Source organism: Coenobita brevimanus, chromosome 80 (genome assembly GCF_032717465.1).
Source record: "Coenobita brevimanus isolate Jiangsu-jjx chromosome 80, ASM3271746v2, whole genome shotgun sequence".
NCBI classification, from domain to species: Eukaryota; Metazoa; Arthropoda; class Malacostraca; order Decapoda; family Coenobitidae; genus Coenobita; species Coenobita brevimanus.
The window spans coordinates 5,991,439-6,009,415 of NC_137033.1; the positions used below are offsets into that span (position 1 = coordinate 5,991,439).

The 17,977-nt window shown below is 39.4% G+C and overlaps 1 protein-coding gene across 1 annotated transcript in view; it reads right to left on the minus strand.

Moving 5' to 3' along the window:
• Positions 1-6,043: 6,043 nt before the first annotated feature.
• The window catches only part of LOC145409236 (putative aldolase class 2 protein RP493), a 40,254-nt gene continuing 28,320 nt past the window's right edge, over positions 6,044-17,977 (minus strand). The window contains exons 5-7 of the mRNA XM_080279718.1: positions 13,672-13,806; positions 10,851-10,960; positions 6,044-6,559 (exon numbers count right to left, since the gene is read on the minus strand). Of these exons, the coding sequence (XP_080135844.1) occupies positions 6,398-6,559; positions 10,851-10,960; positions 13,672-13,806 (407 nt within the window). The 3' untranslated portion in view covers positions 6,044-6,397. The remainder of the gene's footprint in view (positions 6,560-10,850; positions 10,961-13,671; positions 13,807-17,977) is intronic.

Below are 17,977 nucleotides of genomic sequence, written 5' to 3' on the forward strand. Positions count from 1 at the left end.
TGACAGACGGCGGAATGCACCAGATGTTTAGCCCTTCAGCTTATGTTTTCACCATTTTTACGACACGACTATTGGCTCTCACTGTACAAGGCGAGAGACAACGGTGAAAATGTGTCAGCGGGGAAGCACAGTTCTTGAGGAAAGCAGAAGGGAGCCCGTCAGGCCTACAGGGTCATATTGATATCGAGGTCAGTAAGGGCTCAAAGTACGAGTACATCATATGAAGAAATTTTAATGTCAGTCATGAGTCAGAGGAGGAGGAGGAGGAGGAGGAGAAACAGCTCCAGAATCGTCCAAACTGGAATTACAAGAGAATATCTGGGCAAAGAGTTCTGCCTTTTCAGCAATGGCTTATCAACCTCATTTAAATATTGGGTCTGAGTAACCCAACCCCACCCTCCTACACTCCTGGAGAAACCAAAAATGTTTGGATGATGGATGGATGGTTGGGTGAAATTTTGAAATACAGAGGACAGACAGTGAAGGAAAAACCCGGAGAGTATCATGGGAGGAAGGTAGAATTCCAGAGGATTGGAAGCCAGATGTATTAGTTCCCCTGTTCAAAGGAAATGCGGAAAGGAAAATCTGTGGCACTCATAGTGATATATGTTTTCTCAGAGCAATAGGACTGAGAGCGAAGGAAAAATCCGAAGAGCATCATGAGAGGAAGGTAGAATTCCAGAGGACTGGAAGCCAAGTGTATTAGTTCCTCTGTTCAGAGGAAAAGGGGAATGAAAAATCTGTGGCACTCATACTGATATTTGTTTTCTCAGAGTAATAGGAAACATGTGGTAGGATATGTGTTAACAGGGATATAAATGACGAATTAACTGGCTAGGTACAAGAGGGCTTTAGAAAGGGAAGAGGAACCAACACTTATTCTAATATACACTATTTATTGGAAAATTATTTAGAGGAGGGGAAAAAATTGTATGCTGCACTCATGCACCTGAAAAGAGCATATGTCAGAGCCGATAAACAAGGAATGTGGAAGCTGCTGAAAACATATAGAGTAGATGGGAAACTGCTGAATGCTGTCAAGAGTATGTATGAGGGTGCGAAGGCCGCGGTGCATGCGTACGTGAAATGAACTGAGTTTATTGATTTAAATGTTCAATTGAAAAAGGGGTGTTCCCCGCCGTTATTGTTGTTTATAAATACATGTGCGCGCGCGCACACACACACTGAACTCTAACCCAGTCCATATATATATATATATATATATATATATATATATATATATATATATATATATATATATTTATATATCTGTGTGTGTGTGTGTGTGTGTGTGTGTGTGTGTGTGTGTGTGTGTGTATGGACTGGGTTAGAGTTCAGTGAGATTCAAAACACTTGTTAGAAGGAGAATGAACTCACCGTTCAAGCCTCTGGAATTCTTACTCAACCTAATAGGCATACATATCCACACATTCGTGCTTCACACTACATCCCAGTTCGAGTCAATCTACCGACTGTCATGTCACCAGGAAAAATAGGCGTATCAAGCTCTTGTCATGCACTCCTCCACGCCGAATTATTTTAACCAGGTCGATCCACTGACAGCTCCTTAGCTAAATCAGACTAGATACTTAGCTTAGATACGCCGTTTTCATCGCCCTATTAACATCTATTCTTTCCACATGTCCATAAATTTAAGAATGCGTTCTTCGATCGTGGTGTCCAAAAGTTCCGTTATTTTGCACATCTCGTGAATCACATGATGCCAAATGCTATCAGCTCTCTGTACTCTACACACATTCCTCTATGACACCATTTCCACTGTGGTACTCCTGACTTTTGATTTGCATGCCATACCAGAGTCTCGCACCCGTATATTAATGTAGGCACTATAACCCCTTCATGTAAGCATCTTACAGTCTCCCACAGAAATCTTGGTCTCGTATCAAACCTTTCATAGTACGATCCACTTCGCTTCCTTGAGCTGTTCCATTTCCAGCTTCCTTTGCACTTTTACAGTACTTTCCGCTCATGGCACCCAGGTACTTTGAGTCCCTCCGGTCACCACAACACCATATTGTGACTCACCTTCTGTCTCGGTAATCATCACCTTGCTCCGATCCACACTTACTTTCAAAGCCTGACGCTTGCAGACATCTACAAAACTCTGCATCAATCTATCAAGTTCTTGCCCATTACTGGGCAAGATCCGCCGACATGTCGTAAAAATACCCCCGCTAACACCAATACACCAGTCCTGTATGAGACAGCCCTAGCATGTATTCAATATGGACGGTGGGTGTTAGTGCCGAAGTGGTGGCATGTAAAGGTGTGCGGTACGTAGGTTGACTACTGGGCCTTGAGGGCAGGCTGTGAAGCCTATGTCCGGAGTCGGACACACACACACAAAAAAAAAAAATCATCTGCATACATTAGATTTGACACTCCACCATTCATCATTCATTAAGAACCTCATCCATGTCTATAAGTCGAATTTTTACCACCCACAGCTTCTTATCTCCCTTTCTATCTACCTACATCTGTCTACTATATATCTATCTGTTATATATCTATATCTATTTACACACACACACACACACACACACACACACACACACACACACACACACGCACACGAGCGCGCGCGCGCGCAACCGTATTGTGTATATAGTATGTGTGTGTGTAGTAGTAGTAGTAGTAGTGGTATGTAGTAGTAGTAGTAGTAATTGTTGTTGTTGTTCTTGTTGTAATAATAGTAATGGTAAAAATAAAAATAATAATAATAATAATAATAACAATCATAATAATCATAATAATCATAATCATAATCATCATCATCATAATCATAATCATAATCATAATCATATTTATCATAATCATAATCATAATCATAATAATAATAATAATCATATGATGATGATGATGATGATGATGATGATGAATAAGAATAAGAAGAATCAGAGCTCTGAAGCTGTCCTCGGACAGTCACTGGTCTCCAACTACTGTTTCATACAAGAGCATTGGCCCCACTGGGTATATATATATATATATATATATATATATATATATATATATATATATATATATATATATATATTGTCTATCAGGAATGGTCCTCGGCAGTACACATAACCTGAGCCCTTCAGATTCCTTGCACCGTCTCTGATTCTCCTGGAATCGTCGCGAGACTCTCAGGCCGAAATAATAATAATAATAATAATAAGAAGAAGAAGAAGAATACAAGCAAAAAAAATAGTCTCCACGTACGTAGTAGGAGGAGAGAATAATACCAGCAATAACAATAGTCTCCACCTATGTAGCAGGTGCAGACTAATAATCAAGGGGCACTCAATGGAGCGCATCTCTCTGACATGGGCAACGTAATTTCCAAACCACTCTTCATATGGCTAGGTTTTCACATCATTGATTAAAGTTTCGGAGAAAATGTTTTCCAGATCCAGAATCTGTAATACGATCCGGATCGGTCCTGGAAGTTAATCGCCTGTTCCATGGGACATGGGTTATCTCTCCACCAAATTTGGTTCAAATATCTCTTTTAGGTTTTAAGTAATCCTGCTAACAAACAAACTAACAAACATTGGTCCCAAAAGTTAATGGATTGTTCTCTGGGACGTGGGCTATCTACCCACCAACATTGGTTCAAATTTCTTTTTTAGTTTTCAATAATCCTGCTAACAAACTAACAAACAGAGGTGAAAGCATATCTCATTGTCGGCGAGAATAAAACGAAATAAACTCTTAAGAATCTGTCGCCATGTTTCGTCTACTGTCCTGTGGACAGTCACCAGTCTCCCACTAATGTTTCTTACATTGACGCTGACCCCACTGGGGAGATTTGGATTTTTTTTTTCTATCAGCATTGTTATATATTTACCATTGTTTGTTTGTCTGTTTGTTCGTCCACTAGATATTTTAAAAAGATATAAAAGAATTTAATTGAAACTTTGTGGAAATGTGGATCAGGGGTCAGGGAAAAGTTGAATAAATTTTGGCGGTGAGCTGAGTTGGAGTACTGAATCAGGACTGTTTCTTGTTTATTTCTCCGCAACATAATTATTTTAAAAGTTACAATTGGATTTTAATGAAGTTTTCTGAATATGAGGGACAAGTGCCAAGGAATAACTGATTAAGTTTTGCTAGTGATCTAAGATGTCTGTCTGGTATAAGCGTTGACGGAGGTATACGCTCTCTAATTGTTGTATTATTGTTGAAACTCCTATTCTGTGGATATTATACACAGCGATATAGCAATATGATGGACAAATGTGATGTGTTATAAAGTTTCATGAGCCTAAGTATACACAACTCTAGTAAGGAAACCAGGCGCCATATGGCACCGTGCTCCAGGTGTTTTTGAGTTTCGCGCTCAATATTGTCCATATATATTGGTTTTTGGAAACTACTGCATCGTCCCCTAGCTGTAAGCCACATGGTGTTGTCAGGATTAGCCGTGTTTTCGCGCTCATGTTCCTCATCGCTTATCAGTGCTTATCCGTGATTCCATTCGCAACAGGGTTTCCTTATACGGTGTTTTACTGTGGAAAAAAAAAAAAAGAAGAAAGAAGATGCCATGATGTTCCATGCGGATGCGTTGTACACAACATTAGCGAGTGTTTTAGTCTAAATATGATGTAGATTGAGGAAAATAACTTACGCTACAGGAATTTGGAGATGTAGACACTCCTTGGCAGGTGACGTTGGGAACCATAGAAAACGGATTACCAGGAACTAAAAAAGACCAGAGATTTTGTACGTGCGTTTTAGGTTATACTAATTTAATATGATAATAAAAAAAAATATAGTATATTCAGGTTGCAATCACCACAATATAATCACAATAAAATATTAGTATAACCGAAAACACATGTACAGTAAGCAACAATAATCGTGTCGTGAAATTTGGTGAAAACATAAGCTAACGGGCTAAGCGTCTGGTACATTCCGCCGTCTGTCATACGGACGGTTCATAATGTTTCACGAGTTACATTTAATCTTCGGACAAAACAGCGACACGACTACTGTTGCTCACTGTACAATATCTCCGGTTTTTATACGGTCAGAGCAACCAGTTTTTTGTGGTTCCCAGAGGTCACTGGCCGGCTATGTGAGTGTTTACACCTCCAAGTTCATGTAGGCTAGTATAAGTTATTTTACTCAGTATCATATATTTCCACCTCAGTACCTGAATAAGTACATTTTTTCCCAAGAAATTTTCAAAGGATCCATATGTGCATTAAACTGAGTTCTGTTATCCTAATGTTTACTCATACAAGCACCAGACGTCTTATTTTTGAAGTACAGTACTCTATGGTAATAAATAAGACATATTTGCATTTTTTTTTTTCCTACAGTGATTCCAAATGAGAACAGGGTCTCCATTAACGCTGCAAAACATGAGGGGTTTTGTATACCTTGTTCCATATCATTCCATTTTGTGACATATCACTGTTATCATGGATATTCATTGCACAGTGTATAACCAACATGGTTGATGTAATACCGTAATACTACTCTAATATTGCTACTGTTCTATTACCTGTATATTACTCTACCGTATTACTATAATTCATAATTGTAATACATTAATGCGACAATGCACAGTAATATTTAAGTAGTTGATGGTATTGCTCATTTTGCAGTATTTCCTGGTATAACATTAGCACATTTGTAGGACTCTGAGTAACAGGGTCCTGTTTGACGTTAATATTAGAACACATCATACACTGTTTGATACAATAGACTTGAACTGCTCAGTGATAGAGCCAATCTCCATTATAGCTATCATCCTCATTATACCACATACATTGTATCACGCAATATTATTGTAACTCTAAAATACTACTGTAAAAACATTTTGATTGATTATATAGCTTTGTCTTATTATGAGAAGCCTCGTACACAATAAGTATGTTCTGACTGATGAAATATTGTAACTTCATTTTAGATCATTACAACAGTGTGTACATATATATATATATATATATATATATATATATATATATATATATATATATATATATATATATATATATATATATATATAGTGACTAAAATATATCCACTTCAACTTCGAATGAAACTGTAACTAGAGATTTACACTAGAACATGATACTTGTCAGAAAACACCGTTACTATCAAGAAAATATTTAGAATCGTAATACAGTTTGCAATGAGCTGAGAGAAATAAGCTACCAATGAATGAAAACCACAGCCAGGTTAATGTGGATGGACTACAAGGTGATTCAGTTCAGGTTATGCAGGGAAGGAGAGGAACATGGCAGCCGCTGAAACCGTCAGCCCCATAACGCTCAGAGTAACGTCTGCACAAGGGCACTGCCGATTATTCCCTTGTGTCGTTACATAATCCAGTACATCCCTGTATCACCTAAACTTTCGAACCACTTCATCAGCTGCGCCATCAGTTCTCAAAATCTGGTTGTGTCTGTTTCAATAGCTTGTACATGGGGTAGAAGAAGCTGTCGGCGTAATGTTGAGCCCTCTTCCAGTACTGCGGGAACATCTTGCTCACAAACTCCTCCGGAACTATCTTTAATTTCTTTCCAGTCGACATTGCCAGAACCTGCAGTAATCGGTTGAGAGTTTCAGTAATTCGGAAAAGGTGTTGATCAAGCAGTTAGAGAAATGATTTGCTGTCTGAAAGTACGCTAGTTCGATCCCAGGCTGTGCCAGACGACTGTATGATACGAATTTTTTAGAACTGGATTTAGTTACCCTCCAGGAAACCAAAGGATATGTCATCAAAACACCCGCTCTAATACCACCACGCCAGTTGTAAACGTGCCATTCCTTTCATGTACTCGAATAGTTGCCTCATAGTATTCCTTTTCCCTCTGTATTTTTGGAATACTTGTGGTAGTAACAAAGTAGTAGTATAAGTGTTTGAATGATTACACACTGGGTGAGCAGCGAAGATGGTTGTGTGTGTTTAGTCATACAGTTGTTCTAGCACTGCAACTCTGCCACAAGTACGCCAATCACAGGAAGGGAAAGGAATGCCTTGAGTCAATTTTACTTGTTTAATAGGTACCAAAAGATATTGTAACGGCCGGCTTGATATACCAAACGTTCGGGGGGCAGCTCTGTTATAAACGTTAAATCCGTGTTTTACCTGTCCTGAAACACAACTGATTCGAAGAGCCGAGGACACCGCTTTCTGTGACCCGTTCCTACCCAGTGCTTCACGCATGGGCATTAGTGTGGAACGCTTTTGATTATAGGGTGAGACGTACAGTAGCTTCCAAAACTATTTTTAATGTCTGGTTCGAAAGATGGCATAATCAATAGCATAAAATTTGCTGCCTGACCTTTTGTCGTCTCGGTATGGTTGGTAAGCGTGGTTAGCCGTCGTAGGCACTACCGCTATTAAGCAAATCGGCACCACATGACTGCAAACATCCATCGACATGTAAATTGTAACCATTTCATAATATTTATACCTCTATTTTAAACAATATAACCCATTATGGCAGATGTACCGACCTATATGCATCTTGGGAAACATTGCAACAACGATGGGCTGAGTTGCCATGTTCGATTTTGAGAGAAACCAAAATCATGAAACAACGTGAGAGAAATATCCATCACAACTATTTCGTTATTAAACCACAAATGGGTCAGCGGTGCGAGAGTCAATAATATACGGCCTGCATGTCCGAGTGCACACACACCACAAAGCCAGCCAGGAGACAGGACGTGTGTGCTGGGCAATACCCAGGTCCTATCCTCCCCACTTACTATATTTAACCAGCCCATACCCCACTGACCGGGCTAATGTATGGCCCGGCCTGCACTATATGTGCAGGAAATCTTTGAACGATGTCCGAGTGCTTTAACCAAGCACCATTATTTACCCGTACCATGCGGGCCACGCTACGTGAATGGCACAACTTCATAGCAGATTCAGGCCTACCATATGTTGCCACCTCACGCAACAAGTGTAATAACATCGTTCATTGTGTCAGACTTACAGCACATTATTTTAAAGATAGTATTGAGACCTACTGTACATGTGGAAAATGTAGTGGAGGCGATGTGAGTTAAAGAGTCTATATATGTCATCCAGGGAACCTTGATACGGTGCCAGGATGTGAGAACACGTGAAAGGACATACTACTATAACCTTTTAAATGCACCCTCCAGTTTGGGATTGAACCCATACAGAAAAACTGGTAAGTGCACTCTCTACCTATTCGTCCGTCTGTACCTCCATTGATTAACCATGAATAATAGGTATTCGTACGGAAGTGGTGGCATGTGACGTTGTGTGCCACGAAGGGAGATTGCTGGGCCTCAGGTAACGGATTTCTAAGTCTATGCCAAGATTCAGACACATAAAATGATTCAAGTCTCATAGAAGTGGACAGTTTCGGTAGGAAATGAAGTGTCATTAATTAATTTACAATATTTTCTGTCGGCCAATCGATGGATATTGTCAGAAATCAGAAGACAATTTCAGTAATTAATAAAGAGTTCCATCCACTACGGAAGTTGTTAGTAACCAGTAAAGTGCGTTTTGTGAGCGCTTGACGGGCGAGCGATCGTTTGTACTATACAGTACATACACCTATCATCATAGTGTAATTTCATCTTTGAGAAAACTTTCATTTCTGGTGAGGCAGCTGAACAATAACGGAAGACTAATTGAGCTATAATATTTACTCTCTCTCTCTCACACACACACACACACACACACACACACACACACACACACACACACACGCAATCAAACAATATAATTATGATAGTGAAAAACGTATACCTAGCATGTGTCACATTCACAGTGCTTTAAATCGATTTCAAAGTGGGACATGTCAAATGACGCCCTCCGTACATTCCCTTTTAAAGGTGGGATTCCAAGGGGTTTCTGTGGCCTGATGAGCAAATATGTAGCTAAAAACAAAATTTATTGAATGTATCTACTATCTTCCGAAAGAATCTCTTCTCTGTCTCACATAATAGAAAAATTATTAGTCTCTGAAAACCATCGCGGTCGGGCCGTATCGTGTTGGGCGGGGCCGGGTCGTGTGGGGCCGCTAATTTCTCAGCTGAACGTAAACATGGCTTCGCTACGCTTGCTTGTTCGCTTGTAATCACTGAATATTAACAACAATAGTGGAAACTCTGAGTGACCAGGATCAGTAATCACTGGGGAATTTCTATTGGCTAATAAACTGATAATTTTAGTAAGTTGATCAGTGAACATTTTCCGTTAAGCTCCATATTTCCACTGCGTTTTTATACAGCTATATAAGAAAAGGGTCAACCAGTACTCTCAGCCATTCAGTAGTGCAACTGATCAATTCTGAAACAGTCTTCCTCATGCAGTTCTTCCCAATACCTAAGATCTCCAGTCATTTAACTGACGTATGTCCAATGATCTTGAGATGGATGGATTTTCTGCCTGATTTTTTTTTTTTTTAGTTAGTCATATTTGAAAGATACAAGCTTTTCATGTCTATGGTATGATTTTTTTTTTTTTGTATTAATAAATAAATCAGTGAACGGTCAACTGTAAGGGAAAAGTCAACAATTACTGAACCGTCTAAGCAACCAGTGGACAGCCGCCAAGACCTTGCGCATAAACTCATTTACTGACCACTTCAGTCCATACTATTTTATGTTATGTTATTGCTACAGATAGATCTTTCGTTCGAACTGAAACAGGCTTCTAGCTAGAGAGGTCAGATGCAACCTTTACTGATCCCTTTACTACGAGATCTCTCTCTAAAGCTGAATAAAATCGTCAGGAAGTTGTCATAATGAAATAAGCTATCCTCGCTTTACACTTTTTCGTCTCCCTATCTGCCAGTGTCATCTAAGTCCTTTTCGACTTCTCGGCATTCAACTTCTCCTTACAGTCCAACTCATAACTCACTGACTATTTTGCCTCACAGCCAAACCTCCTCCTGCCTATCTTACACCTGCCTAAGCCCCAACTTTCCAACTTCCAACTGTTTGACCCACCACTTGGCTAACCCTTCGTCTACTTATTCTTATTGTTTAAGCCACACCTCATATCCACAGCTGACTCACCAACCATTCAGTTAACTCACACTTGCCTAGCTCAAAATTTGACTAACCCATCGTCTACCTAGTCTCACTGACTAATTCACACCTATAATACCACCTGCAGAACTCACACAAATGCCTAACTTTATAATAACGTAGTCATCTTGCAAACCAATCTATAATCTTATCTACCTAAGCTCGTTTCATATTTGCCTGACACCTGCCTTATCTTAAATCTGCCTAACTTCATCCCTCAGCCATCCCAACTCCCGACCTACAGTTCCTCATCTCACAACTTCCTAATCCAGCCACACACATGGTTAACATCATCTCGCACCTGCTTAAACTCTCATGGCCGGGACTACTCTAGTATTGTATTTCAGCTACCGTCAAACAAATTTATCTCATTCACAGAGTCTAAGGGGTCTGAGAAAGTTAACTCTTATTAACAGTCCCATGGCTGGGATAAACCTGGTATTCTATTCTAGTTAACGCCATTTGGTTTCAATCACCTGGGAGTGTCATAGGAATGCAGTCTCACCCAACACCTACCTAATCTCATTCTGACCCGATCTCACCTCATACCAGCTTATTGTTGTGCCTACCAACCTTCCCACACCTGTATCCTTTTTGTCTTAACTTGGCCTAACATTGACACGTTTCCATGTTGAGCCTAAATATGAGATTAAAAACATAACTCTAGCAAAGAAGAAGTGCTAGGAATGAATGTGGAGCTGAAGTATGATGTGCACTGAGTTGTGTGAAATAGTCGTAAAATGATTAAAACCTGTCACAACTTCAAATGAAGGAAAGATATTCCTGCAATAGCCACTTCGTCTCACCTGGACCATTGCTGCACGTTCGAGGAAGTACAGCATCTCGACTGCCATGGAGATGTTCGGGGCGGTGACCAATGCCCCGTGGTTGGCCATCAGTAACACGTCCTTCTTTCCTGGTGGTAGAGAGACGAGATTACTTTTCTCTTTTCACTTGAACTTGCCATAAAATTTCCCACGCACCACCCTGAATGTTAAGCAATAACGAGAGATCAATGCTGGAATGCACGTCTTTCTTTCCTGATTGTGAAAAGGCGCGCTTACAATATTCTGTCCATTTATCTTGGCCTAAAACTTCCATGTCTGTCTTAAATGTTATTTATAGCAAGAGATCAGTCCAAGAATACACACCCTCCTCTGGTGGTGAAAAGGCACTCTCTCTCTCTCTCTCTCTCTACCTAGGTTGCTTCCCCCAAGGAAAGGGAGGTAGCCGAGACAGGACGACACACTACCAATTTACTTATCCACTCAAACACATTCATTCGCATCCTAGCCCCAAAAGGGATAAGGGACAGATCCTCACCGCACCACACCGCACGAAGGTCAACTGCACAGTGCAATCAGTGACATCTGCAGCAGGGCCCGACAGCAGAGCTGGTTTACCCTTCCCACATCATAATAGACCCATCCTCTTACCAGCACCTGACCTGATCAGGTGATCAGACAAAATGCGGGAGAATATCCCCTCAGGGCTGCATCATCGTTTATTCATTCACAATTACTCTCCATTCATTTCTATTACCCACAGCCACTCTTCCTTGCTCAACAGACACCCCTCTCACATCCAACGCTCTCTTCACACTGTCCATCCATCCTATTCATGGTCTTTGTCTTAACTTTACACCTCTCACATCAGATCTAGTTATCTTTTCCACCAATCGCTCATTATCTCAATATATATATATATTCATAGAGAAATCTCTCACCTGAGGTTTAAAATACTCGATCCAGGTAGGAGTACCTCCTTACCTGACTGGGTTTTCTAACAGGCTGGCACCAAAGAAAACGAGTTCTATGGGAGGGTAACTATTTCACACAACTCATAAACGGTATTTATTTATTTACTTGGTACGAATTTATATGTAGTACAAGAGTATATTGGTTTTCAAACGGTTATATAGGCATTATAACCATTGTTTCACTCACTAACTCATCACCATACCTGACCTTCTTTTGCCACATTACCTGATAATTATTTCTGACTGTTTCTTCTTCTAATGCTATGTAAACTTTGCCCTCCACATTGTCATCGATTGGGGAATCACTCTGGCCCTGAATATCCTTACTGGCCAGGTCATTGGTAACAGGTGAATTGCCGAGACAATGGCGTGAGGGGGGGGAGGGGGGAGGTCATGCGGTGTAAGGCATTGTCCCTGCTTGGCATCTTGTAGAGGAATAGAGGAAGGTGTCCCGTGTATACGGACGAAAAATCACACGCAAAAAATGAAAATTGTGCAAATTAGGGACCTTGCAATTGCACGACGTACCAGTACGTCGCTGGGACTGGCAAATGCTAAATGTTGCAATGTACCCATACGTCGACGGGACGGGGCGGGTTAAGGATCACAGGACAGGGTCAGTTCAACCATTTCTGATCCGTCTGGGCCAAATTAGATGAAAGATATAAATAGGAGTTATAAGAAGTACAGATAACATGAAACTTGTTGAGTCTTGGCCCTGGACGTGGTTATCTATTAAAAAAAAAAATAATTTTGCAAAAATCTAATCAATGTGTAAGAAGCAAAGGATAGAAAAGACAAGACTGAATTGATTTGGTTGTAAGAACAATCGGTAGAGGATCAAGGTCACAGAACATAGCCACATGTGTCGCTTTTTGTACCCTTTGTATTTGTTCATGAAATATTATTTTGTCACTATAATCATAAACACCTAATTATCAAAATCCATACGGATCATAATATAGTCTGTTCGTTTTTACTTGACAGACGTGAACCACTCCCACTACCTGAATACTGAATCATGCTTGTATGAGAGTGAGTTGTGCTTATGACATACGGATGCGTGTCACTGGTCACAGCTCAAACTGACATTCGAATGTGATTACATTTTCATCAAATGAGTTGAATGAGAAGCTGGATCTTCATTATCTGAGAAGAAAGGAGCTATTCCACAAACATTATTAAGTTCAATTGTGTGTGGATCATTTGGCCTGAGAGGTGGATGCCAAAACTTCGGAATTTGGATGTTGAGTGCGTGGATGTGGCCAGCTTTTATAAGGCACTCTTTATTATTTCGCTACTTATACCACACTGCCATTATTCTAGTAACAGTTTACTTCTACTAAACCATTCAGGTGGCTGCTCTGAGTCTTTCTTTTACTGGGTTTAGTTTGTTGTCGCTTCTGCATATGATACTTGTGTGTATGAGTAATATTACAATTGTTGCAACTGTAAAATGCAAAGGTTCGAACGTTAGTGATTTTTTTTTTTTTTTTTTTTTTGAGGAACTGGCACTTTGAGAAACTAATGACCAAATTCTTATTTTTATTCTTGTTATTGTTGTTGCTGAGTTAAAAACAAAAAAAGAAAGAAAGAAAAAGCTCATCAAGGTCAGAGGGAATGACTTCAGGATCGAACAGAGAGGCTGCTAGAGACTGAGTAGTGTGAAGAGTTGCCATTAGGTGTCCAAGGCCGACAATGCAGTCATGTTGGAACTCGTATAAGCGAAAAGAAATAAATGAGTATTGTTAATACTTCTGTAATTTTTTGCTTCTTTCTATGTTCCTCCCACACCATGCAAGTGGCAAAGAAAGTTATGATGATGGCTATGATGATGAATGTGATGATGATGGCGGTGAACCTCTTACCTAAAATACTGGCCAACCTCTCGCCCTCTTCCTTTTCGAATGCCACGCCGCCGTAGTTGTGATCATAGGCCACTCTGTTCCAGAAGCGGAGAGAGTTTTGATGCACCAGTTTAATCTCCATGTCCTCCAGGCAAGCTGTAGGGAGAAATTCTAACGTTAGCTAAAACAGGATACTCGGGTTGTCCCGATCTTGATGGAAGATATTGTACCAATATTAAATCTTTCACGGTCTTATGTTCACATTCATCTGAATATAATCCTTTGAAATTAGCTGGAATATAAAACGCTGACAGAGTAAATGATACCAGCAATAACTCTCTCAAACTTTTATGACTCAATCAGCTGGTGTTCGCAGGAAGAAAACACTAGAATTCTTTCTAACATGACAAGGGGAAATGGTACCTGTATTATATTTTTCATTACATACTGCACAATCATTTGTAATAATGCTACTTGCAGCTCATGAAAAATAGGTTAGACATTCATCGAAGAACCATATTCTGTTCGAATGTTCTGCGTACGTTTGTTGTTCCTTCAACGAAATTCACCAAAATACTTACCAAACCAGATGAGAGAGAGAGAGAGAGAGAGAGAGAGAGAGAGAGAGAGAGAGAGAGAGAGATCCTTTGTTAGGACTGTTCTCAGAAAATTCATTATTATGCGAATGTGCATGTACAGTATGTTTATGTCACTGTCGTTGTGTATAATACTACAGCAAGGATAATGTGTACATTAATTATATGAAATGCCACTTATCACTGAAATATGCCCTAGCTGTAACAGAAACATTCATCCTTACTGGAGTGAAGAAACAACACTTTCTCCTTTGGTATGATCTAGTGCACCACTCTGTGGACGGTATGTTAACGACTCGAGCTTTAATAAGCGCGCGCACACACACACATACTGTATAATATATCTATCTATCTATCTATCTATATATATATATATATATATATATATATGTGTGTGTGTGTGTGTGTGTGTGTGTACTAGTTCAAAATATGATCTTTACACCAGTGAACGCCAGATATCGGAAATTCCACTCAGACTGTATATGCCTGAACGGGAAACGCCCACACAGTGTCAGTGAAGTATATTCATGCGTGTGACGTAAAGTTGCTTTGATCATTTACTGTTGTCAGCATTACTTCGTATTAAAATGATTACCCGGTTCTAAATCTCTGATATCTATTCACGACATTAATAGTAACAATGGTTTGTAATTGTCCTACAAAATACTACTTTCAATGTCGTGCTAGAACTATTTTGAAAAACTGTTTGAGCACAGTATTATTATGTGGGAAATTATTATGTGGAGAATTATTACCTGGCTTATTATTACGTGTTCAGTACAGGTTAAAATATCGAATTATGATTCATTCCACCGGTCTTGCCTAGCTTTATTTAGCTCAGAAGGTGGTTGTAGCTTTTAGGACAAATGCTTACCAAGCATTAAATGTTTTCTCAAGTTTTTCAATCCACAGTCCGAGCCATAACGAAGGGACCATGCCACCATTAAAACCAACATCCGAGTAATAAAGGAGGGATCATGCCATGATATGTACTTTAACCCAGTGCCTCCCAGCAGATTTTTCACCAATGACCCCCCCCCCCAATCCTGGCAGATTTTCGATTTTTTGGGGGGAGGGGCTAAAACCTCCTTTTTTTATGAGAAACACTGGAAAATACAAAAAAAAAAAGTGCTCACCTGAGCTTATAAGTGCGTTATACAGGAGTCCCTCCGAACACCTGGTACTGTCATCTCTGGAGCTGCACTTCTGCTGTCATGTTTTCTATGGTAGGAGTAACTATTGCAAACCACTCAGAACAAGTAGATATTTGTTCATTTGGTACCAATTTGTATGTAGTACAAGAATATATTGGTTTTCACATAATAACATAGGCGATATAAGTGTTGTTTCACTCACCGAACACATCAACATACTTCACTTTCCTTCGTGGCATTACCTCCTCATCACTTCTATTCGTTTCTTCCTCTGGCGCCATGTAATCTTTGTCTTCCACATTGTCATCGATTGGTGCATCATTCTCACATGTGCAGGCTTCAAGGACGGCTTGAATTTCGTCACCAGAGAGACCACGGTGCAACATGTCTTTACTGGCCAGGTCACCGCTAACAGGTGAGTTGCCGAGACAGTGGCGTGCAGGGGTCATGCGAGGTCAGGGAGTGTCCCCGCTTGGCAGGTGATAGAGGAAGATCTCTCACATGTGCCTACCAAAAATCATCCACGAAACTTGAAAAATGTGCAAATGATGGACCTCGCAAACGCAGAACGTACTGGTGTGTCAACAGGTCTCACCGTGAAAAAAAGTTCTGACATACCCATATGTTGATGGGACGCGGCGGAATTAAATTTGAAACAAGCAAAAACATGTCCATTAAGAACCCTGGCCAGAGTTATACAATCATTAGCGTTACTGCATTTAGGTTTGGTGGGTTCACTCTCTGCTACCTGATTTTTATTATATTGTTTTCAAATTGTATGATATTCTGTCAACACACATAGTAGAAACTATTCAGATGTCCAAATCCTCGTGATAAACATGTTAAATGCTAAACATCCACGCCTGTGGTAAGCAGGGCTGCCAACATGCTGTTCAGACCTGTGCTTCTTTCCTGCCCTGTTTCGACCCCATTTCATAGTGTTTCCGGCACCTAATTTCAAGATCATTGTTTAATCGAGTGTACAATCAAAGACAGAAGTCGTGTCGCAGTTTTGTCTGAAGAGTAAGTACAACATTTGAGAAATTATGACAGCTTTACCACAGTTACATATCCGTGGTTGGCTTGCCTGACTTCCTCATGCTTCATATCTGCTGCTGATGGGATGACGGTATAAAGAGTTAATAATCCCAAAGAACCACGGGAAGCATGGATGCTCCTAATCCTTCCCACGCAAAAAACCACCGACACCCTGTCACCTCTCCTGCGACCCAACAACTTATAAATCGTGTGCAACACAAGTGAAACCATCAAAAACCTAACTCGCCATAGGGAGAAAACATACAACAAAACCATAGCAGGAGTTTAAGCAATACCGTGCGCCGAGTGCGACAAAGTATACATTGGCGAAACCTCACATAGTGTAGAAACAAGGGTGAAAGAACACAGGCGGAACTGGAGAACATACAACTTTAATAATTCATGGGTGGTTCACTCTGAAGAAAACTCATGGACTGGAACTGCGCTAAACTAGTCCTAAAAGAATCAAACAAAACACGAAGACAGTGTTTAGAGGCAGCAATTATCCAAGCCTCCAACACAATAGAGCAGAATCGAGGAGTATTCCAAGTTTCACCTTCAATAATCAGTTTGGTTATCAAGAGGACGAAACTATCAGAAAGAAATTCTCGCATCAACCCAATTAACAGTTAAAACTGCCGCCCCCATGGAAGTGATCCAACGTGATTCAGCACACACACACACACACACACACACACACACACACACACACACACACACACATACACACTCGATGTGTTGTATTATACTTCGTCCTTATGATATATGAACCATGATATTAGTGACAATTGTGGTACAACGATGTTATTACTAATAATTATTACTGTTATAATTGTTAGTATTAGTATTAGTATTAGTATTATCATCATCATCGTCATTATTATTTGTTTTTATTTTGATATCATCATTATTATCATTATCATTAATATTGTCATTATTATTGTAATAATAATAATAATAACAATAATAATAATAATAATAACAAAAATAATAATAATTATTATTATTAATATAATTGTCATCATTATTATTATTATTATAATTATAATAATAATAATAATAATTATTATTATTATTATTATTATTGTTATTATTATCATCAATGTTATTATTATAATTACTGTTGTTTATTATTATTATTTTCTTTATTACTATACTTGTTATTGATATGTATACATGTTGGCATACAACGTATGTATTTTTGTTTGTATACATGTTGGCATACAACGTGTGTATTTTTGTTTGTATACATGTTGGCATACAACGTATGTATTTTTGTTTGTATACATGTTGGCATACAACGTGTGTATTTCTGTATGTATACATGTTGGCATACAACGTGTGTATTTCTGTATGTATACATGTTGGCATACAACGTGTGTATTTCTGTATGTATACATGTTGGCATACAACGTGTGTATATTTGTTTGTATACATGTTGGCATACAACATGTGTATTTCTGTATGTATACTGCATGCATGTATGTATGTATGTTTATATAGGTATATGTGCATGGATATGTTATGTGTATTTATGTG